The following is a 23,257-nucleotide window of genomic DNA, read 5'->3' as shown; positions in this document are numbered from 1 at the left end:
CTCGGACACCTCTGGCATGGCAGGAATGCCCTGCAATGCCCAGGAATGGGGGAACCCATGGAGCTTTGCCTGCCCACACTGCCAGCCTCTGCTGCCCGGGCTGTCCCGAGTGGAGCAGCTCTGCAGAGCCAGGAGAGACAGGGAGGAGGCTCTGTAAAACAGGGGGCAAAACCTCCTCGCCTCAGGGCCCTCAGGGCCTCGATGGGGGCTCTCGAGGGGTGTGTGAAAAACACCTTCACTCTCCTGGGAACACTTAAAAAGTTCAGTAAAGGACAACAGGGGACAAGGACCACAGAGCAAAGGTTATTACAGCCAGGTCCACCTTGGCACTCAGCCAAGAGCACCCTGTTATCTTCGGGTACCCCTTAAATACCTTTTAATTACATCAGCCTGTTGCATATTCATAGACCCTCATGCATAGCAAACTTTTCCCCAGACTAGTTCACAGTTCCAAGAGCTGCTTAGCCTGGCTCCTCCTCAGTTCCACCTTTTTAGAGCATGCACATTCCTTGGTTGTGGTTTTAGTCCCTTTTTACCACCTCCAGTTTTTGGGCCTTGCTCCACACTGCCTTCAGACTGTGGGTGCTGATGGCTGGCAGATCTGTCCAGGTGTCCTCATCCTGTGTTCACAGGATGCTATCCCATCCCAGCAGGCACTTTAACACAAGCACACTGATATCAGCTATTTCACTACTATATCTAAGCTTAATTAACAGCAGAAATAAAAACTATATCAAAGTTACTTTAACACTACACATATAACATGCATTTTAATATTTGCAAAAACCCAATATAATATGTGTCTATAACAGGTGTCACTGAAAAAAAAAGAGGGATGAGCCCCATGGGGATGTGTACATCCAATCTCCTTGTCCAGTGACATTTATTTGATCGTTTGAAAGTCCCTGCAGGTCACCTTTGTCCTCAGTGGAGTCCAGGGTGTGGTGTTTCCTCCTGAGCAGCAGTGTCCCAGAGTCTGAGCCCAGAGTGATCCCAGTGGTGAAATGCAGCTACAAACACCCCCCGACCTCTGGCGTCTGTGGGGCACAGCAAATCCGTGCTTCAGCCACAGCCGGCCCTTGAAAAGGGGGAGGGGAATTCATCCTTCCATGGATCCTTCCGTGGAGCCGTTCAGGGGAGTCCCCGGCTCTCCCGTTCTCCAGCCAGTCCCGCATTTCAGGCAGGAACGCCTGAGCTGCCTCTGCGGCTACTCCAGCTCTGTAAATCACCGCCCCCCGCCCGCCTGCCCTCCCCAGGAGTGCTTAAATCAACCCTAAATGAGCTCTTTTAAGGAAATGCGGGCAATCAGCGCTGAGTTATTGCGAGGCACAAGGGCTTTCTTAAAAGCGACGAGCACTTATTGGTCATCTGCACTCCAGAAGGCACAGCCCTGTAAATCAGAGCCCGCGGGCCGAGCCTGGAGCTCAGCCTGTGCTGGAGGATTGTCGGCATTGCCCTCCCTCCCTGCTGGCTTTTCAAACCACCCTCTGTCCTTCCACATCATGCCCTGTCCATTCACACCATCCCCTGTCCTTCCAAGGCATCCCCTGTCCTTTGACACCATCCCCTGTCCTACCACACCATCCTCTCTGTCCTTCCAAGCCATCCCCTGTCCTTTCACACCATTCTCTTCAGTGCTCAGGCTCTGGTTTTGAGCCCTTCTCCTCCTCTTTCCACACTGTCCTGCTTGGAGCCCACACAAAATCAGAAAATCATGGAAAATGGTGCCCTGTTCCTGAGGAAAGGGTGTTGCTCTCTGCAGGGCTGGTGTGATTTGGGAGCCTATCCCTGAGCCCTTCCTCATCCACCCTGTTTGCAAACAGCTGCAAACCTCATGAACAGGGAAGGAGATTCCCAGAGAACACAGTTTGGCATATTCCATGCCCCTCCTTCTCTCTGAGGTTCAGGTAGAGTTCATGTTTCATCTTCTTTGCCAGAAAAATAAAATAGCATCATAAAGTTGTGAGGAGCCCCTGAATCCAGAAGCTGGCACCTCAGAAAATGTGCTCAGTACCCTGAGATCAGTGGCAAACCCTGAAATGTGGCGAGAGCTGCAGCATGGTACCCCCTGTCTTGGGGCTGAGCTCATGGGACTCCTGCTCCCTCCCTGCCTCTCCTCCTGAACCTGAGGAGCAGGGATGGAGCAGCCTGTGTTTAACAGAAACATGGACACTCCCCAGAAGCCTGATCCCATAATTTCCCTGCCCGTGCTGGCAGTGAGTGACAGCTCTGTCATCTCCCTGGGGGAAGTCATCCTGTGGGTCAGCCTCTGCCAAGGAAACCACAGGATGTTTGGAGTTCCTTCTCTGAATTCTCCTGCTTTAAAAGCATTTCAGAGTTCCCTGTTGTCTGTAATGTCAGGGGAGTGGTGATAAATGGCATTTATCCCCCAGGATATCATACCTGCAGCCAGCTGTGGGTTTCTGACAGGCGGGGGTGGTTTTGGGGTGCAGAAAGGGGAGCAGGAGCTGGAGTTCAGCACAGGGAGAGGCTGCAGGAGCAGTGAGAGAGCAGAGCTGAGTGGCAGCTGTCTGAGGATGAGAAACCCTTGGTGACCTCGCTCTCTCCAGGACCTGGCACTTTTCACTGAAGTATTTATTCTTTTTTCCACACCAAATGTGCCCTCTTGGCTGCCCAAACCTGGTCACGGTCACCTAACCAACCCCAACTCCTAGGCCCTGCAAGGGGCTCTGAGGTGTCCTTGGAGCCTTCTCCTCTCCAGCTGAGCACCCCCAGCTCTCCCAGCCTGGCTCCAGAGCAGATGGGCTCCAGCCCTTGCAGCTTCTCAGTGGCTTCCTCTGGCCTGGCTCCAGCAGCTCGGAATCCTCCTGCTGTTGGACCCAGGGTTGGAGGCAGTGCTCCAGGTGGGCCAGAGCTCAGAAAAGAATGAACTCCAAATAATTGATGACAGCTTGACAGTGACACCTCCCTGTGCTTGGCCATCAGGCTCAGAAGTGGGCGAGCCAAGGCAGAGGACGGAGATCTGTGGTCAGGCTGCTGCCAGAGGCCACCCCAAGTGATGGACAGTTGGGAAGGGAGAATGGTGCTCTGCAGCTCTTCCTTCCCTTCCCAGATGCATCCAGCAGTACAGAGATCCCGAGGGAGAAAGCAGAGGACAGCAGGAGCATGCAGGAGGGCAAGGAACCCTTTTCCCCTACGCTTTTCAGTGGAGCATTTCTGGTTTTTAATTCCCAGCTGTGTCATGTCAGATACAGGAAAAGTCCTCAGAGCAGGGCCTGGAATAAAGCTTCTCCTTCTGCTCTCTGTCCTGCTCTCAGGTTCATCTCCTACCTCGTTTTCTGCAAGCTCTGGTTGTATTTGTCATGGCAGAACTGTTTCCATTTCCAGTCCTCCTTGACAAGGTTCCTGACTCAACCCATTTGCTGCTCTCAAATCCACTTGGATGTGGCTGTGAGCTGGAGAGTTCCATGCTCAGTGCCCCCCCCTTTCTCTGCAGCCTCCCACCAAGCTCAGGGATGCACAGGCACAGCTTTAAGCTTGGGGATTTGCCTGGGAAGTGCAGGTAGACACAGAGTTTCACAGGACACCAGGGCTGTGCAGGAGTCCCTCCTCATGCTGTAATGCTTCTGCACCAACATTATCACTGTGAATCAGTGCAGGGGGCTGTCTTTTGCCAGAAACTGGTGATTTTTAACCTGCCCATGGGATCTGACAGCTCTGATCCCAGGATTTATGTGCCTTGGAGAGCACCTGAAGGATGGCTCCTCTCATCCAGCAGTTGTGAGAGTGTGTGTGCAGAGCTTTATCCTGTGGTGCTGGGACAGAGCTGCAGCTGATTGTCCAAGAGGGGCTTGGTTGTTAAAAAATCATGATTTACACACAGGGGCTTTGCTTTCCACCCTTTTAATTCACCTTCCCATTTTCCTAGGATTTGTCCTGTGCTGCTGTTAACAGTGTCTGAAATGTTAAGATCTCTTCATAAGCAAGACTTTCTCCATTTACATCTTCATTTTTGCTTAGGGACAGAGCCCATCAGCATCTGGGATTGTTTGTGCTGTGCTTGGCAGCTGTGCCCAGCTCAGCCCCTCCTCTGTCACCACTGAGGCAGGAATGGGACTGAAGGTGACACACAGACTCTAGGTCTCGCAGAAGGCTAATCAGGGTTTATTAGAAACCCATTTCTTTTTATTCACCTTTCCAATACAGATGGACTTGATTGGTCATTTAATCAACACCCTGTCACCATTGGCTAATTACAAAGACAACCTTTGGTAAAGGGTGAATCTTGTGAGAAACAACTGTTCAAAGAACCAGCTGCAATATTGTTTTCAATCTTTCTCTGAGCTTTCTCAAAATTCTCCAGAACAGTTCCTGGGAAAGTTTATCTGGCTTTCTCTCTCTCTGACCAGCCTGTCAATATCCACATTCCCCAGCCTGGGGCTCCAGCCCTGGGTGCTCTCTCCAGCCGAGGTGTCTGCAGCTGATGCAAGCTTCCCTTGCAGTCTGAAGTTGTTTTCTCTCCCTGTAATGTCAGAGTGGCCGCAGAGGCCATGCTCTGAAATGTCACATTGTTTGTGCTTCCTCCGGGGGACATCGGGGCAGGGATTGCAGCTGAAGGTCAGCTCCGACCATTCCTTTAAAGGTTGGGCCTTCATGCAAATGTTGGTAATGATCTCAGGCAGAGCTGTGGCCCCTTCCCTGCCCCTGCTGTCATTCCAGACAGTTCCAGGGACAGGGTGAGGGATGGAAAACTCATCCTGGGCTCCAGCTCCACACCTCAGGTAGGCAGGAAAATGCAGAAAAGGCAGAAGTGGGGCTGTGCCCTTCCAGCTGATATCCCATTCTCCAGAAAGCTGATGGCACCCTCTGCTCCATCAGAGCCCATTCAGACATTCTTTAAAGTGCCACACATTCTCAGAATCTCTAAAATCACAAGCCAGGCACAGCCAGGGCTGAGGCCCCTCTCACTGGGGCTCCTCTCCAGGCTGAGCAGCCCCAGCTCCCTCAGCCTTTCCTGCTCCAGGCCCTTGCTCAGCTCCAGGGGCTCCAGCCCAACCCAAACTCAGCTGAAGCCCTTTGGTCTGTCCCTCTTACCCTGGCAGGTTTCTCCTTTCAGATTGGGGGTTTATAAAAAGCTCGGAATTCAGAAATGCAGATTTCTTGCCTTTTGTCTTTAATTTCACTGTGGTGCTGAGTTGCTCGTGCTGGGTGAGAGCTGATCAGTGCTGACAACGTGGATTCAAACAGGTGCCTGGGAGCGGACAACCTCTTATTTATATATGGGTTTATTTTTTTAATCAGAGCCCTACACCACTGATTTATTAATTTTTGCACCTCTCAGATGCACCAAGGCTTACGAGCATTTCAATAGAAACCTTTTGTGTCCCTGCTTGCTGGGGCTTTTCAATTCTCTCTTTCTCATTTAGATTTTCTTCTCAGTCTCCTGTAAATGCCACTCAGCCATGGGCTTTGCTCCTATTGTGATTGTCAGGAATGGCTGAATTCCCACCCCCAGGCAGGAGGGATCCCTTCCTTCTCCAGTTGTGGGGCTGCTCCTCCCAACATCCAGGGATTATTTTGACAGCTTAGAGAAATTGCTTTGATTTTGTGCATTAATGCTGCTCTCAAGCCTTAACACCTTTTTTTTTTTCCCCTCAAAACTTGCTTTATTGCCTCCTCTCTGCTCTTCAGGAGCTGTTTTAAGTAGTCAGACTTCCACATTTGCCTTGAATATCTTCTCCCTCTTGTTTGAAGTCCCTGCCTTTAGAAAAGGGTTTAAGTCATTTAGTCTTTCACTGCTGTGGTTTCAGAGAGCAGTTGGACTGCAGCTGGTTTAAGTTGGAGGATTCCAGGGAAGTTCTGACTCTTGTGAGGGCAGAACTTGGGACAGACACTCTCTGCCCACATTTCTGCCTTGGAAAGGTGACATTTTGTTGTCCCCTTTTCTCCAAGATTTTTCTCCTGAAATATTTATTCTTGTGGAGCACCAAACGTCCTTTCCTTTCTTTCCCTTGGATAGGGATGACAAAAAGGAGGCCAAATAGCCAATAACAGGCTGACCTGTGGTGCTGTGCTGGTCTGAGGGATGATCTTACGGCCAAATCACAGAATCCCAGAATGGTCTGGGTGGGAAGGGACCTTTAAGACCATGGAATTCCACCCCTGCCATGGGCAGGGACACCTTCCACTGTCCCAGGCTGCTCCAAGCCTCAGTGTCCAGCCAGGCCTTGGACACTGCCAGTTGTTGAGTGCCATTGTGACACAGACTTCAAGCTGGGACTATTTTGCCCACAATTTCCTGGGGTTTTTTGGTTTCCCAGCTCTTTGCAAGCTGCCAAATCACAGAATCCCAGAATGGTCTGGGTGGGAAGGGACCTTTAAGACCATGGAATTCCACCCCTGCCATGGGCAGGGACACCTTCCACTGTCCCAGGCTGCTCCAAGCCTCAGTGTCCAGCCAGGCCTTGGACACTGCCAGTTGTTGAGTGCCATTGTGACACAGACTTCAAGCTGGGACTATTTTGCCCACAATTTCCTGGGGTTTTTTGGTTCTTTGCAAGCTGGGGGTTGCAAAGACAAGCCAGGGGTTGTCCTGGTGTGCCTTTGCTGTGTCCATGTGGCACCATCCCACATGGGCTACCCTGTCATGGCACAGCTCAGTTAGGAAGTAAATTTGAACTGGAGAGGTCACACAACATCCTCTCCTCTCCTCTCCTCTCCTCTCCTCTCCGATGAGCCCTGGAAGTCCTGGAGCTCCTCCTCCAGCTCAGTTAATTCACTGTCCCACGCTGCTCCATCCCGTATTTCCAGGATCCTGCAGCTCTTCGGACACACATTTAAGACATTTCCACCTGTGCTGCTCCAAGTTCATCTGTAGATAAAGCTCTTTCTCTCCCCCCTTCTCTGAGTTTCTTGGTGTTTTGGTTGAGGAAGAACATCAAACCCTAAGAGCTGCTGGAACAGGGATCAATAACAATTGGATTCTTTCTGATCGGCTCCAGCAGCCCCAGGCAAGGAATAACATTTGGCAATACAAGCTCAGAGCAAAAATTCCCTCCTGAGTCCCCCAGCTCTTCCCTCTCTCATTATCAGGTATCACCTCTCAGCTCCTGGCAGCTCCTCACACACAATTCCTTTATCTGCAGCCTTTCCTCTTCCTGATGAGCTGGAAGGAGGCTCATTTCCCCCACAAGGAGCAGTTTTGCAGCCTGGAACAATCTGCCAGCTCTTGCCACAGTCATTTATCTGTCCCTACTAAAGCTGAAATCTGCCCCAGGTCAGGAGGGGCAGATTTAATTAACCTGCTATTTCCCGCCTTTCTCATTAGATCATTAACGAGAGTCCTAATGAGCTGGGTGTGATGGTGGTCCCGGTGGCCTCTCACAGCACGTGTCCTCCTCTCCATCCTCAGCCACTGAACACTGAGCTGGATCTCCCGGGCAGAGGCAGGGATTCCTCCATGGGGTGATGTGGACCAGGGTGGATGCTGACAGTCTGGCCAGAGAAAGAGTCAGATGAACTTTGCCAGGCATTACTCTGGGAACTTTTGAGAAAGTTCAGAGAAAAATTTAAAACAATCCTTAATCTTTAAACTAGTGCTTTAAACGTGTTGTTTACTTGTAAGATGTATACAAAAAAAGTGTTATTCCTAATTAACCAATAGCACAAGAAGTATTAATTAAGAACTAATCACATCCAGCTTTTTCAGAATTGTCTATAAAAAAAAATGTGCAATATCTAATAAACTCAACATTTTACCTTGTAAAAACCTAAGAATTTCTATCACTTCATTCATCCACCCTTAATACAAGAACAACAGACCAGTGGTTCCCCCAGTCCAGCAGAGCTGTCAGGAAGGAGCTGCTGGTCCTGCAGCTTGGTGTGCTCCTGGCTGGGGGGTGAGGGCGCAGGGCTCTCCCTCAGGCCAGGCTTTGGAAGGATAAAACAAACAGATCTCCCTCCCTTGTGCTCCTGGGTGCCTTAGGAATGGTTAAGGAACGGTGGCACAGCCCTGGACTCTCTGGAAGCCTCGCCATGCCCAGCTGGCCAAGCAGACCTTGCATGCTCCACCGGCACCTGGGGAGGGAAACGTGCACCCTCACACTGCTGGGTGGCAAGAGAATTCATGTGCCAGAAAAGTGCCTGGAATTTCGTCTAAATTTCACACATAAACTTCCCAGGAGCTGGGATGAGTTGGAGAGGTCAGTGGCAGCTGCAGTTCAGGTACTGGCAGCTCCTGGGGACATTGGCCCCCTTGTCCCAAGGACAGGTCACTGCTGCTGCTTCACTCATGGAACCACAGAACAGTCTGGGTTGGAAGGGACCTTTTAAATGCTCTGCAGGTGGGGTCTCACCTGAGTGGGCAGAGGGACAGGATCCCCTTCCTTGGTCCCCACTCTGTGGGATCAGACCAGGACATGCACAAAACAGAGCAGGATTTGTCCCTGGTTCCTTTGTCACCCTGATTTGCTGTCATCTTCCTGCAGAGCCCCGTGTGGGTCTGAGCAGGCTGTGCACAGGGGAAGAGGGTTTGGGCTGTTTTCCCAGAAAAAGGGCTGTGTAAGGGGCTGTCACCCCAAATAACACCTAAGGAGGAAAGTAGGAAGGAAGAGGCCACAGGTGGTGAGGCAGAACCAGCGGCATCACATCCTGGGAGGAAACATTTCCACAAGTAGCAATTTAGGATTTGGGCTCTGGAACTGAGGGGAGATTGGCTGAGTTTGCTCTGGAAAAGTCCTCAAGGAAGGGAAGGCAGAGATGGAGGCATCAGAAGTAGTGACAATTTGGAATTCCCAGCTTCACTCCAAAGCATTCCTGCTTTTCCTGTGAGAGGTCTCATGATGTCCCCCATGAGGCTGGGAGGGGATTTGCTGGACACTTTTTGTGGAGTTTTGGGGCTGAGAGGTGGCAATACTGAGCAGGTCTGGGAACTCAGGCTGGCACCAGGAACATTTTGGGAAGTGATGTCTGGAGAGCTGCTGCTGAAACCAGCAGGATTTGTGCTCCTTGTCCTTGCTCTTGTCAGAAGCTGCACAAATTATTTCCCCGGGGAAAGGAGAGTTGGCTTTCACTTTGCCAGGAAAAAAAAGAGCAGGAGAACATGAGATGTGTGGTTTTCTGTCTTCAAGTCCGCAAGATTTACCCTTCTTTTTCCTTGCCTTGCATTATATGAGAAATCCCCCCAAAAAAACTTGTGAATATGCTGGGATGAGGCTTTTCCAGGCTGGAATAGATGGGATATTCTGCTTGGAAATGAATATATTACCCATGAGGCACCATTTGGGTGCCTGATGTTATTGCTCCTTCAGGTTTGAGCTTTCCAGTGGCATTCCCATGATTCTGCTGTAATTTCTATTCTATTCATAATTTGACCAATTTCTTCCTTTCTTTCACTTGAGTCATTCCTTTGACAAGATTATTCATATTTCCCCCACATCAGCAGTTGGTCTTTGGTCTCCCTTTCGTGCTGCAGGAGGTGAATTAAACAAAGATGGCAAATGAAATGGAAAGAAATTCACTTAGTCCCATGAAATATTAACAGGCACTTATGGGAAGTGAGCCCTGCTGCTCTGGAAGGGCTCTGCTGGAGGGAGGGAGGGACCTGCAGGGTGGGAATTCTGTCCCCCTGGACACTTGCAGGGCCTGGCTATGGGATGGTGATTGTCTTCAATCCAATTTGTGGTTTGGTTCTTTCAATTGAGGAATGAGCCCCAGGGGCTGAGCTCAGGGACAGGCTGACCCTGTGTGCTTGGGGTGGAAGGGGAAGGACAGGTGGCCCTGCCACCAGCACTGGAGGGGTGACAGCAACACCCAGTCCTGGGGACAACCAGCTCCCATGGGAAGGAGAAAATAATGTTCTTATTCAATGAAATATTTACTTTCCTCTGCAATGATCCTGAATGCTCCAACCCTTTCCAAGGACTGTGTGAGGGAGCATGGCCAGAACTTGCTGACAAGATCCTGGCTCAAATGCCTTATAAACCTGAAAACAAGAGGATTTCCAGAGGCAGGGAAGGCCAGGGAAGGTTGGAAACAGCAAGTGTGAAAGCTCTGGAGGTAAGGAGAGGCTGCTCAGCTCAGGAGCTGTGCTGTGGAGAAAGGGGAGACATTAACAGAGCTAAGGATCAAAGGCACAGAAATCCAGAGAAAAATACCTGGAAAAGCATTGGACCAGGCTGTCCAGGGAGTCACCATCCCTGGGAGTGCTCCAGAAACGTGTCCCTGTGACACTTGGGGATTTGGTTCAACAGCACTGGGCTGACACCTGGACTTGGAAATCTTAGAGGGCTTTACCAACCTTATTGATTCTACAGTGTCATGAAACACCAATAATTTCCATTACTATATTTCCCAGTATTTTTTTCTAAACCCAGTTTTTTTTTGTTTGTTTGTTTTTTTTGGGTTTTTTAATGTAGTTTTTAAAGGTGTTGCTATCACAACTGTTTATTGAGGGCATCACCTTTATGCCAGCAAGTTCCAGGCTTGGACCAATGTCCTAGTGGATGAAATGTGCACAAACTCCACCAGCCTCTGCTCATGGATCTGGATTATCATAATAAATTCAGATTTATGTCAGGCACTCAATTTCCACGGTGGAGAATATCCTGTCTGTGGAATCAATGGACAGTTATTAAATGGATTAAGAAACAGGCAGCTTAAAGCCCTCAAAATGCGATTGTTGGTGGAGGATCAGTGCAGAACAAGCCGCTTGCACAGGAGCTTTGCAGGATTCAGCTTCCACCCTGCTGTATTTCCCTATTTTCATGAATGATCCAGAAAATATTTATAAATTACTGCCCGTGCAGTTGGCAGCTGGCTGGGATTTTGCCCTGCTAAATAAAGTTGGAGGCAGGGCTCTAATGCAGAGCAACTGCAGCTGCCTGGGAGAGTGGCAGCAGGGAACAGGGAATCTAAATCCAGCAGGTGCTCGGCCTGGGAGCAGGGAATGGGGGCTTCTCCAGCAGCCTGGGAGCTGCAGGGCCCAAAACTGATTTAAGGCCCCATTGGAGAGCAGGTGATTATGGACATTTACTGCCCTGTAGTGGGGAAATGGATGGACACAGGGAACAGGGGAGGCTGCAGGTGGAACAGGAGCTTTATCCACTTGGAGTGAAAAGCAGGAGGGGCTCTCATTTCTGTGCCTGCAATGAGACCTTGAACTGAGGGCTTTGGGCATGGAAGCCCGGTGTGAATTTCTGGTGGAATTCTGTGGGATCTCAGGGTGTGTGAGGTGAGGGCAGCTCAGCCCAGCACCGGGGGCTCAAACCCTGCTGGGCTCCTTTCCCCATCGCTCACATCCTGATTCCCAGGAAAACAGGGAGCTGTGTAATTAGCAGCCTGTTGTGTCCTTGTTCAGCTTGGCTGTGCAGAGCTGCACGTTTCAGAGGAATATGTTTATTTATAGAGCCGTGGGTGTCGTGCTCCTCACCTGGGGAGCGTGGCTGAGTGAGCTGCACTCACCTGAGACACACATACTTACCAAAAACCAGTCCCAGCTTGATCTGGGAATGAAAGGATGAGCCAGGGATGTGTGCCAGGAGCTGGGAGAGATGCTGGGTGAAAGAGGAAAGGAGGGAGAGGGGCAGCATGGCCAGGCTGGAGGGGCGGTGTCCTGGGGGGGATGAGGGATGGCCTGAGTCTGCTGAAGGCCACGTTGAGGTGGAGACCTCACAGACCACAGCTCTGCTCCTCCCCTGCTCCAGGTGACAAACCTGGGGACATCTGTAGAGCTCTGGTCCTCCAGGCTCTGCAAGGGGAGCAACAAGTTGTGAGCAGGGCAGAGAAATCTGATCTCCAGTCCCCTGTGCCTGCTCTCTCCTGTGGTCATCCTGCTGTTCTCTGGGAGCTGGCTGTGTCCAAGGTTGGAGTTGGAATGTTCTCCCCCTCTCTGTCCTGCCTGAGCTGCCTGGGGCTGTTTGCTCACTCTGCATCCCCACACACAACCAAACTGAGGCTGTGGGAGATGTTTGGAACAACTTTCCCTTCCAGGCTCTTTTGTGAACTTCATCCCTGCACTCCACATGATGCAGATGCTGGGGCTGTGAGCAAAAACTGAGATAATGTTATTTCAGAGAAAAACCGAGGAAAATGCTGCCTTGGGCAAGGGGGCTCTTCCAGAAGCTGTGGGGGTGGGATTTGCAGCTGGCAGGAGGTGCAGTCCCAGATGGCTGGGGGAGAGCAGGTGTAAATTCCATCTGGAGCTTCACCTCTCCTCTCCCTGAGTCACTCACACACAGAGCAGCCACCAACGCCAGGTTTGGAGCTGCAGGAAACTCTCCTTCTTCCTGAGAAGGTTTTGAAACATTCCTGAGGTACTTTGTGCCCCATGGGAGACCTAAATCATCTCAGGAACCTGCATTTCCTTCCTTTAGACACCTGTTTGTCACTGATTTTTTACAGACATGGCACAGATAATCCAAACTTGTGGAGGAACTGCTTGTGATTCACGGTGAATATTTTGTCACTTCCTTCTTTCCAGCGTGGGGATGGAATGGTGGCAGGATCACACATGATCCTGCTCGTGCAGTGTGCTGGATGCATCCCATCTGGATAGGATGGGAATGAGGACTGGGGTGACTTAGGGTGCCCTCAGCAGAGTGCTGGAACCAGGAACAGCTTTTCTGGTCTCATTCTTAGGGATCTGCTGGGTTTGGCTTTACTGGGCTGGGTGTCAGTTTTGGTCATGGGACTCTTGGCAAAAGGCAGCGTGACAGGGACAGATTTGGGGAAAAACTCCTTAACTGTGAGAGTGGGCAGGCCCTGGCACAGGGTGCCCAGAGCAGCTGTGGCTGCCCCTGGATCCCTGGCAGTGCCCAAGGCCAGGTTGGAAACTGGGGCTTGGAGCAGCCTGGGACAGTGGAAGGTGTCCCTGCCATGGCAGGGGTGGGAGTGAGATGGGATTTATGATCCCTTCCCACCCAAACCATCCCATAATCCTGTGACAGCAGTGACAATACCATGGCCATTGGTGGCTGTCACTGGGAGAAAGTGCAGCTGTGACATTTCATGTAACCCTGGGATGGTTTGGGTGGGAAGACACCTTAAAGATGAACTCATTCCAACCCCTCTGGTTCTCCCAGGCTGACGAATGACCCCTCCCTCCTCCTCCTCCTCCTCCTCCTTGGCTCCCTGTGCTCAGTGTGGCTGGGCCCAGCCTGGCAGGTGCCCAGTGCAGCCCTGGGAGGTGGATCAGTATCACAGCAGCTACTGAGAGCTGCTCTCCAAGATGAATCCAGTGGGATTTGGAGAGCTCAGCAGGTGCCTGCAGCCTTTTAGGGGTGTCCCTCTGTCCTGCAGCATTCCTGCTCATTCCCTTCCCCTTTTGGTGCCCATTTTTCTCAGGAGTGCCTCAAGTTTTCCAAACGCACGTTCCAGGACATGTGCTTTCACCTTCCCCAGCTCCCACAGCACTGGGTCTCTGCCTTTGGGACAGCTGGCCCCTGCTCTGTACACCTGCAGGAGATTTTGCCCTCTCCTCCCACTGTTGCTGTAGAATTTGGTACCTGGCAAAAGTCAGACTCACCTCCTCTAAGCCAAATCCCCACAAATCCCATGTGCTCCCAGAGCCCAGAGCCTGCTGCTGTGCTGCAGGGGCTCTGTGGTGTCCCACTGGTGGAGAGGAGACCAGGACAAGGCTTTGCATCGTGTGTTCAGGAGAGCTGGACACATCCATGGTTATTCCAGCTCCAGACATGATCCCTTCCTGAAAACGGCCACACTCCTGCATGCAGTGGGGAAACCAGCTCTGAGGAAGGAAATGGGAACACTGGGAGTTTGGATGGGCCAGCAGCATCTGAGAGCTGCAGTGTCTGCACAGGAAGGAGCAGGGTTGACCTGTGTCAAGCCCAGGACTGGAATAAACCCACCTGAGAGGCCTTTTCCACAGGAATTCTCCATGGTTTACTTTAAGCTCATAATTTTCTCCTTTTAAAAGGTCAGGAGCTTTCCCCTTCCAGATGTGCCACAATGGAAAGAGGTCAGGTGGCAACCATGCAAATTTATTTTGTGCTACATGAGAACAACTGAAAATTCTGCTTGTGCTGATGGACCTGGCAGAGCAGTGTCAGGAGCACTGACTGCAAAATGGGCTGGTGTATCCATTAGATTTCCCAGTGGCTATCCATAGGAAACAGGAATAACTAGGTCAGGTTTTCAGTGCTTAAGAACCTTAAAGATTATTCCTGATTTCATGAAAATAATTTTAAATACCATCTTTAACCTGGGTGGGGTTGGCCAAGTCCTTATTTATTGTTCCCTGTGAGGGAGGGGAGGTGCTAAAATGGAATTTCCAGAGAAACTGTGGAACTTTCTGTAAAAGTCCATCTGAACCCCTGCATAAGTTTATTTAAACCTCTGTCCATCTAAATCTGTGCAAAATTCCATCAGAATCTCTGCAATTGTCCATTCAAAGCTCTGCAAAGTCTATCTAAATCTCTGCAAAACTCCATCTGAATCTCTGCAAAGCTCCATCTGAACCTCTGCAATTGTCCACCTGAACACCTGGAAAATTCCATCTAAACCTCTGCCATGGTCCCTCTGAACCTCTACAAAACTCCATCTGATCCTCTGCAACTTTCCATCTGAACTTCTGCAAAATTCCCTCTCAATCTCTGCCCAATTCCATCTTCACGTCTGCCATGGTCCAAGCTGCCCCTGCACCCCAGGTATTGCCCTGTGGAGCACAGCAAAAACGTCTGGAGCAGCATTCCTATAGGGACCTGGGGCTTGGAAGAATCCCCAAGAGGGGAAAGAAGGTTTTCTCTCTGGTAGGGAGCCAGAGAAGCTCTGCCTCAGGCCACTGTTTGCCCAGGGCTTGGAGAAGGTGCCAGGGAAATGCTCCCACAATTTAGAGCTGCATTCCCACCCCTGTGTGCTCCTGGATCCCACCTCAGCCCAGCCGAAATGTCCCAGGCCTGGCTCCCTGCAACTCTTCTCACCTTCTTTTATTGGAATCAGGGCTTTTCCCACCTCCTGACCTCCTAGGGCACTCCTGAGCTGTAATAATTGATAATTGTTATTGTTAACCAGGGACCTGATGACTCCCTTGATGTTTCCCTCAGAAGGGTTCTGTGACCTTTTCTCTGAGCACCTCTCACATCTCCATACCTTGCAGCAAGCCTTGGGAATTCAGCAGGGTGGAAATCCTCTGGCTACAGAAAAAAACTTTAATTTTTGGCTCCTTGTTGTGCTCTCATTCAAATGGGCTGAAATACAAACTTTTCACTCTGCCCTCCTCCTTCCTCTCCCTGCTGCTGCCCAGGGAAATGCCGGCAAAGCACCAAAAGCATAACCCTGACCAAACGTTCTTAGGCTAAACCCAGGCTGCTGCCAAAATTTTGGGAGTGAGGGCGAGCCACTGGCAGGGATGGGGAGCCCCACAAGTGGGAGCTGCTTTGGCACATCCCAGGGAAGGATAGAGCTGTCCCAGGAAGGGAGCCCTGAGCTCCTGGAATGAGCTGTGGATCAGCCCCAAGTGATGCTGAAGAACCAGCATTCAAACCCCCCTGGAGCTTTGGGAGGATGGAGTGGAAGAATTGCACAAGATATAACTCATTTTTACCTTCTTCCCTTCAAAATATCCCTGCAATATTAACTCTAAAAACCACATTAAGGGAGTGTGATTTAAGAGGGGAAGGTGAACACCCGAAGTGAGGAGATGGCACATGCACTGCCTGCCTCCCTGCCGGGATGCATTACGGAAATGACCTTTCAGCCCTGGCCACAGCTGGGAATTTTCCTGCTCAAACCCTGCTCAGGATGTTCCGGAGGGGCCGTGCTGCCAAAGACAAGGAAAAGCACCTCAATCCCAAGGTTAATGGGTCTGTTAATGGGTCTGCAGTCCCAGAGGATGTGGGATCAGGGACAAGCCAGGGGTGGGGTTCAGGTGCCTAAATTGCTGCCCCTACTGCTGCTCCCGTCCCAGCAGCGCCAGGCAGGGCTGGCACAGGTCTCACACAGGGCTGCACCAAACCTGCCAGCAGCACTCCGGCTGCCTCAGGCTCCAAGGGTGCCCAAAAGGGAATTACCTCCCTATTTTCAGGCTGCTAGGATTCATCACCGGTGTTCTGTTCTCGAGCTCCAGCCCTTGGACCTGGAGGAGCCCCAGCAGGGCCTGGAGAGCAATTCAGAATCCCAGAGCTCACCCACCCCAGTGACCCCGCTGACTGTCCCACCTGAGAGGGGTGTCTGACACCCCAAAATCGCCATGGAGATACAGAGGTGTCCCAGGACCTGCTTCAGCCCCAAAATGTTGTGCTGCAGCTGCCTGAGGGTGGCAGGACCTGCTCTGGGACTCTGGTGCCTGTCCCAGGTGTTTCATGGTGGCAAAGCTTCACCCCCATCCTCTGCTCCCAGCTGGAGCTGCTCCAGCTGCACCTTCATGCTCCATCCTTCCTCTCCGCAGCAGAAGGGAGGGAAATTCCAGACTACTCCGAGCCGATTGTCCTTCCTCACCGACCTCTCGATCCACCGCCACTTGAAATGCATCAAAGCGCTGCCCTCTTCCCCGTGGCACAGGCACAGCCCCATCTCTGGCCACAGGACGAGGCAGGAGGCACCAGGAGCAGCCAAGGGCGGAATTTCAAACGATGCCCACGGAATTTCAAACGATGTGCACTCCGAGTGGGGAATTCGGCAGCTCCAGTGTGTCCCTACTATAAACAAAGGCAAAACGCTGTGTGCATCAGCAAAAGGCTTTGTATTGTAAAATGTTCCCTTTATGTCCGAGTAGCAGAGAATTCTGATGATTATTGACCCTGCTCTGCAGGAAAGGCACATTAGAATATCTCCAAATCAATCGCAGAGCAGAGCAGCGGGCTCTGCAAAGGGCATCACATTGCAGCTCGCTCTGGCCTCCTGAAAAAAAGTTTGCAAAGCATCTGTTGGAGGCCCCCGGAGCCTTTTCTTTCTAATTGCCACGTTTGACAAGGCGATGGCCCGGGGGGAGCGGCGGAAAGGCAGATAATGGACCCACTTTAATTGCTTCCAGTTCCATGAGTCAGAACACTCGGGAATGGCAAAGGGGAAGCGCTGCAGCTTCACTGAAGGAGCTTTCTGGCTTTCAAGAAAGCTCTGGAGGAACAAATGCTAAACTCAAAGCCAAAGTCTTGGAGGGACTGAAGGTTCCAGGTTCTGGAATTTCTTTCATGTTTTGCTTTTGACAGGAACTCTCGAGTTAAGTTTTAATCATGTTCTGAAAGAGGGAGGGATGGTTTCTCAGCTAAGAGAGGAGGGGACGGGTGTCATTCCAGGAGCCCTTTCCTCAGGGATGGGCACTGAGGTGGCTGCTGAGGTGGAAGAGTCCAGCTGGAGGTGGAGGATCCACATCCTCTGGTGGGAGCTCACTGCAGACACAGCAGTCGGGATGGATTTATCTGGAAGGTGAAGGGAGGATGCTGTTCCCAACTGGGAGCTGAGTGTGGCATGTTCTGGGAATGGGCAGACAAGGAACCTGCTGACCTCCCTCCTCCCTGACAGCCCTGAATCACAGAATCCTAGAATGCTTTGGGTTGGGAAAGATCCTTAAACTTATCTTGTTCCATGCCCTGACATCTTCCACCACCCCAGGTTGCCCCAAGCCCCATCCAACCTGGCCTTGATTGTCTCCTGTCCTTCTGACCTAAGGGCAGGGGGTGTTTTTCCTGGAAAAGTAAGGAGCTCACAGCCAGAGCTGAACCCAGTGCTCCAGGAAAACAAATTAAAATATCCCTGTGCAAGGTCTGGGTGGCTGATGGCACTTGGTGTCCCCTGGGACACACTGAGACCAGGCATAGCTGCTGGCTGGACACCAGTCACTGGAGAAGGGTTTGGAGGAGCAGGGAAAGCCGTGGCAGATTCCCTGGGGTCTCTGTCATGGCACAACTAGCCTGGCTGGGGACAGAAGGGTCACCTTGGCTTCCCAGGGCTTCATCCATTCCTACCCTTCCCCCTGGCCCTGCCCCGGCTGGGACTGACAGCGGCTGGGCTGTGCCATGGATCAGCCAGGACACGCCTGGGCTGCACGGTGGGAAAGCCACTGGAAAAAGGCTTTAGGGGATGATTGACAGGAGCTGTCTCGCTGGAAGGAGCTAATCCGAGCAGCTCATGAACACCAGGTCCCTAATTAAAGCGCACAGCCTGGCCCTGCTGTAATTAATTTCCCAGTGCTGCTGGCTGGCAGCGCTCTCAGTGCCACTGACTCAGCGCTGCTGGTAGCCTCGGGCATCGGGGTGGGACAGGGGGGCCGAGCCTGGGAGCAGGATGTGCCCCTTCCCTCCTGGAGCCGCCGTGCTCCAGCCCTGGGCACAGCCAGGAGCTGGGCAGGACCCTGCTGCCTGGCCCAGGAGCTTCCCAGGGGAAGAGAGATCCTGTGGGTCGCATGTGCCCGCTCAGCTGTCGGGAGGGGTGGCACAGGGCAGGGTGATGCTCATGGCTCACCTCTGCCAGCAGCTCTCTCCCCGTGTACACATGGATTTACATGGATTTACCGTGTCCTTAGCAGGAGTTGGGCCAGGGATGGTGTCACTGTGACCCCTCTCGCTTGGGAATGGGTTTTTGCATTCCCTCAGCTGTTTCCCATTTATTCCTAAAGCCTGTGGGATGCACCTGGGCTGTGTCTGGATTGTCCCCAGGCCGTGGCAGGCAGGAGCAGCCTGGGGACAGCTGGATGCTGCCCCAGTGTCCCAGTCTGAGCTGTTTTACTGGAGTGGAAGGTGTTGCATGAGGAGGTGACTCCTGCTGCTCCGGTGTCACCCCCAGCCCCATCACCCGAATCACAGAGCTGACAAGGGAGGCTCCAGAAAGTCCCGTTTCTCTGCCCACAGGGTCTCATTATCAGCTGCAGAGGGATGGCCAGAGAGTCGCCAGCACTGTTTTAATTTCCCAGGAGGCTGCTCTTAGTGTGCCATGGCTGCAGCGACGAGTCTCAGCTGTCTCGTTTTACTGTGCTTCATGCAATGGGACGTGACACGTCAAAACATGACAAGGCAGCCAAAATGTGTCACAACACTGCACTCAAACTCTGCCTTGCAGGGTTGCTCAGCAGCTGATAGCATCAGGCTCCAATTATCTCTGCATGCTGAGCTGGGGTTTTTATCCCTTGTGGAATATGATATATGGGAGTCTCCTGCCTGTATTGGACTATTGGATCATATCAGATTTATTTACCACACATGGTGAATCGTTCTGACCAGCCTGACACCCAAAGCTGGGATCCTGGCCTGTTCTTGCAGGAAGGAGACTTTCCCACCTCGGCTATTCCAATTGTTATTCCTTCAGTAAAGATTTGGTGAGGTTTCTGTGTGATTAAATATGTTATTGTTGGTGTTTGACATGGTTTCACTGGCCACGTCAGCACCTGCCAGGCTCTAAGGGAGGTGCAGCCACTGCCTTCAGATTCCCCCTGGGAATTTGCAAGGCTGGATTTGGCTCCAGTCTCCCCAGTTCATCCCATTCTGCTCCACTGGGCTTTTCCTGTCTGGCTTTGTGCACTCTGCTTTTCCACCTTACTTTGTAATGAGGTATCAGCATTCCGGAACAATGTTTTGAGTTTTTCAAAGGAAAAACCCTCCCACAACAGAGGCAAAACCCTCCCACAAAAGAGGCACAGCTGCTCTTGTCCCTGGATTGGAGATTCCCAGCGATGGGGAGGATGTGTCCTTGGGCCAGAGGTGCTGTGACGAGCTGGGAAGGAGTCACAGTGTCCCTACTCACATGTGGCATTCCCAAATAGAGCCTCCTGCTGCTCTGGCTGCTGTCCATTCATTTTATCTCCCGTTTGAAGGAATCAGACTAATTACTGGCTGCTAATTGCTGGGAAAGCACTGCTGGCACTGCCTCCCTTCCCACTAGTAGCAGGGAACAGCCTGGCTCTCCTCAGGTCCCTCAGCAGGACCTTCAGCAACCCTCAAAGTCCCTTTGGAGAAGGTGCTGCTCTCTCCCTCCAGGCTTATTCCCAGCTCCCCAGCTGGGGAATTTGGTGACCCAACATGCTTCCTTGGGATTCCAGTGCAGCCCAGCTCCTGGGGAAGTGGGTGGGCATCACCAGGAAAAAAATTGTTCCTCTCTGGGGTTTTCCAGCCCCATGGTGCTGCCAGCATGTTTGGACACGTGCCTTGCACACTTGGGGGGATCCCTGAATGAAGTCTTGCACGTGACTTTCTCCTACAACAGCACGATGGAAAATCCTGCTGTTTCCTCCTCTTCCTCGGTGGCTGCACAGGTTCAAAGGAAAAAAATATGGGGAGAGAGGAAGCAGGAATATGTGGCTTAAAATTTTGAGCCGGAGAAGGAAAGGATCCTTTTGGCCCTGAGACTTCTCGAGGCAGGTCTGACCTGAAAGTTATTCTGAGAATGTCTCACAGTTATTTCTCCCAGGAGATCAAATCAGTGCAAAATTATTTGTGGAAAGTCACAGTCATGTTTTGAGAGCAGTGTGGGGACACCTGCTTGTTTGGAAGAGCTGTTCCATGACCCTGCAAAGTGAGGAGTTGGTGGCACTGCTGGGATGGGATTTGGAGTTTCCTGGCACATCCCAGGTGCTTTTCCAGTGGCTGAGATGTGCCAGGTGTGCCCATGGCAGAGGGAAATGCCCCAGAATTTGGTCCCTTTGCTCACAGGTAAAATCTTGGGAACAGGGCTGGTGTTGGATGTGCAAATCCAAAGCGCTGATCCCTCTCTCTCACCTCCTGAGGGTGCATGGCAGAGGAGGCACTGGGACTCCATCTCTACAAGTGTACATTGATTTCAGCTCTTGAGCTGAGTGGCAGAATCCCATTTTTAATCCCACATTTTAATCGCTGGCTGCCCTGGCATCTGTTTGTGGTTGGTGGCGCCACACTTGGAGGGGGAATTTCAGGTTCCTCTGCAGAGAAAAGCGCTCTCCATGACCCTGCCTAATTCCCACCCTATTTCTGTCCTTCCTCAGGAAGCAAACTGCTGATTTTGGTGCTTTGCTTGAACATCCCATCAGAAGTGGACTCGTGCCCCGGGGCGTGTGTATGCTACAGTGAACCCAAGATCACCATCAGCTGCCAGCAGCAGGGGCTGACAGCCATCCCCACGGAGATCCCCATCCAGAGCCAGCGCATCTTCCTGCACAACAACAGGATAACCCTGGTGAGGGCCACCAGCTTCACCTCCTGCCGCAACATGACCATCCTGTGGATCCACTCCAACAACATCAGCCTCATAGAGCCCGGGGCCTTCTACGGGCTCACCAAGCTGGAGGAGCTGGACCTCAGCGACAACACGAACCTGAAATCCATCAACCCTGTCACCTTCCGGGGGCTTGTACACCTCCACACCCTCCACCTGGATCGCTGCGGGCTCCTGGAGCTCTCCACAGGGCTTTTCCGAGGGTTGTTCTCCTTGCAGTACCTCTACCTTCAGGATAATAACCTCCAGATCCTGCTGGACGACACCTTCATTGACCTGGCGAACCTCACGTACCTGTTTTTGCATGGGAACAAGATCAAGAGCTTGTCGGAGAACGTCTTCCGCGGACTGATCAACCTGGACCGGCTGCTGCTGCACCAGAACAGGGTGAGCGTCGTGCACCGGCGCGCCTTCCATGACCTGGGCAAGGTGATGACCTTGTACCTGTTCAACAACAACCTGACCGTGCTCACGGGGGACACCATGGCCCCCCTGGTGTCCCTGCAGTACCTGCGCCTCAACGGCAACCAGTGGATCTGCGACTGCCAGGCCCGCTCGCTCTGGAATTGGTTTAAGCAGTTCAAGGGCTCCTCCTCAGAGCTGGAGTGCCACCTGCCCCCTCGCCTGGCAGGGCGGGACCTCAAGCGGCTGCAGAGCTCTGAGCTGGACACCTGCGTGGACTCCTTCAACCAGATCCGCACCAGTGTTTTCAGCACCAAAACCAGGTCGGGGAAGCTCCCGACGGGGCTGCCCCCGCTGGGCTCCCGTGACGGCTCCTCCAAGTGCTGCCAGCCAGAAATGGACAAGTCCTTTATTTACGAGGCCAAGGGCAAGGCAGGGCCCTCCTCCCACAGCAGCCGCTCATCCAACAACCACCTCAAGGAGAAGGAGAACATGTCCAGGCCCAAGTACATGGAGACGGACCCTTCCAAAAACGGCAGCAACAAGCAGATAAACGATTCCCCCTTTGGGACCTTCCCCAGCATTGTAGACCCTCCTTTGACCAAGTTGAGACCTGAATTTCTAGAGCCCATTGAACCTTCCACAGTCCCAACCAAAAAGAGGCAGGGCTGCTCTAAAAAGAACAGATCAAAGGCCCAGTGCCGCCTCACCCAGCAGGGGAACAGCTCCACGTTACAGCTCAGCCTAAGCCTTTTGATCCCCCCCTTGGTGTGGAGCTTACTGTTATTCTGCTAAAATTAACTCTTTTCCTGGGTTGGTGACACTTTAATACTCGACTTTTGCTGACCTCCATAAATGTTGCAAACAAAAGCAGGACTCCCATCCACCCTGAGAAAGCTTTGTTACACAAAACTTAACTGGATGCCTTTATTAAAACAAACAAACAAAAAACAAAACAAAAAAAAAGACAAATACTGAGATGTACATAATTTATTTGTCCTGAAACCTGTGAATTATACCTTTGGTCTTCGGAACTGCACTTGCCCACAAAGCAGCTTTTGCTACAGCAGATGGTAAAGAAATATGGTTTATTTACAGGAAAAAAAAAAAAAAAGTGTAAGAAATGCTCTGAAAAGAATGTCTAAAATCTGTTTGTAACTCACCATCTCACTGAACAATGTTGCAGGTTCCCATTTGCAGAGGTAATGGATTTGATGCTGTTTTAATCCTATGTTGATGACTCTTGCAGTTTTCCCGTCTCCATTCCATCCTTCACACCACGTTTACGGGCAGCATTTGTTAAAGAATGCTGCCTGCCCCTTCACAAGATTGCAGTATATATAGATATGCATTTTATTTTACTTGTGTACAAGTATACAAAAAAACTATAAAATAAAGATTTCTTTTTCCTAAGTGGTTGTCATCTGCGAGGGGTGAAGGACTCAGAGCAGCTGAAAAGCTGAAGATTTAAAAGGATGTGGAGTGTGATCTGAGCATTTAACACCACAGTGATAAATAAGGCATTTTTGGATGGTTATGCAACATATAACTGGTGCCAGCAAAGGGTTTGCTTGTGTGAAACATGCCCTGCTCATGCTCCTGTTTCCCTGCAAACTGTCCCACCTCCTCCTGGCATCATTCGGGTTCCAGAATGATCAGAAGTGCAGAAAATGCTAGCCCAGCCCCTCGGAGCTGGGGTAGAGGAATGTCAGAAACAATCCTAAGCTTTGGGCAGGGCCATTTTTCTCCTGCTGTGCACAGA

The 23,257-nt window shown here is 51.6% G+C and overlaps 1 protein-coding gene across 1 annotated transcript in view; it reads left to right on the top strand.

Moving 5' to 3' along the window:
• RTN4R (reticulon 4 receptor) overlaps nt 1-22,816 on the top strand; it is a 78,082-nt gene extending 55,266 nt beyond the window's left edge. Inside the window, exon 2 of the mRNA XM_041420459.1 lies at nt 20,864-22,816. Coding sequence (XP_041276393.1) covers nt 20,864-22,290 — 1,427 coding nt within the window. The 3' untranslated portion in view covers nt 22,291-22,816. The remainder of the gene's footprint in view (nt 1-20,863) is intronic.
• Nucleotides 22,817-23,257: the final 441 nt, after the last annotated feature.

The sequence above is a fragment of the Onychostruthus taczanowskii genome, unplaced genomic scaffold (assembly GCF_017590055.1).
Source record: "Onychostruthus taczanowskii isolate IOZ18803 unplaced genomic scaffold, ASM1759005v1 scaffold64, whole genome shotgun sequence".
Taxonomy (NCBI): Eukaryota; Metazoa; Chordata; class Aves; order Passeriformes; family Passeridae; genus Onychostruthus; species Onychostruthus taczanowskii.
Note: the sequence above shows the minus strand (reverse complement) of the source record. Positions and strands in the feature narration are given on the sequence as shown.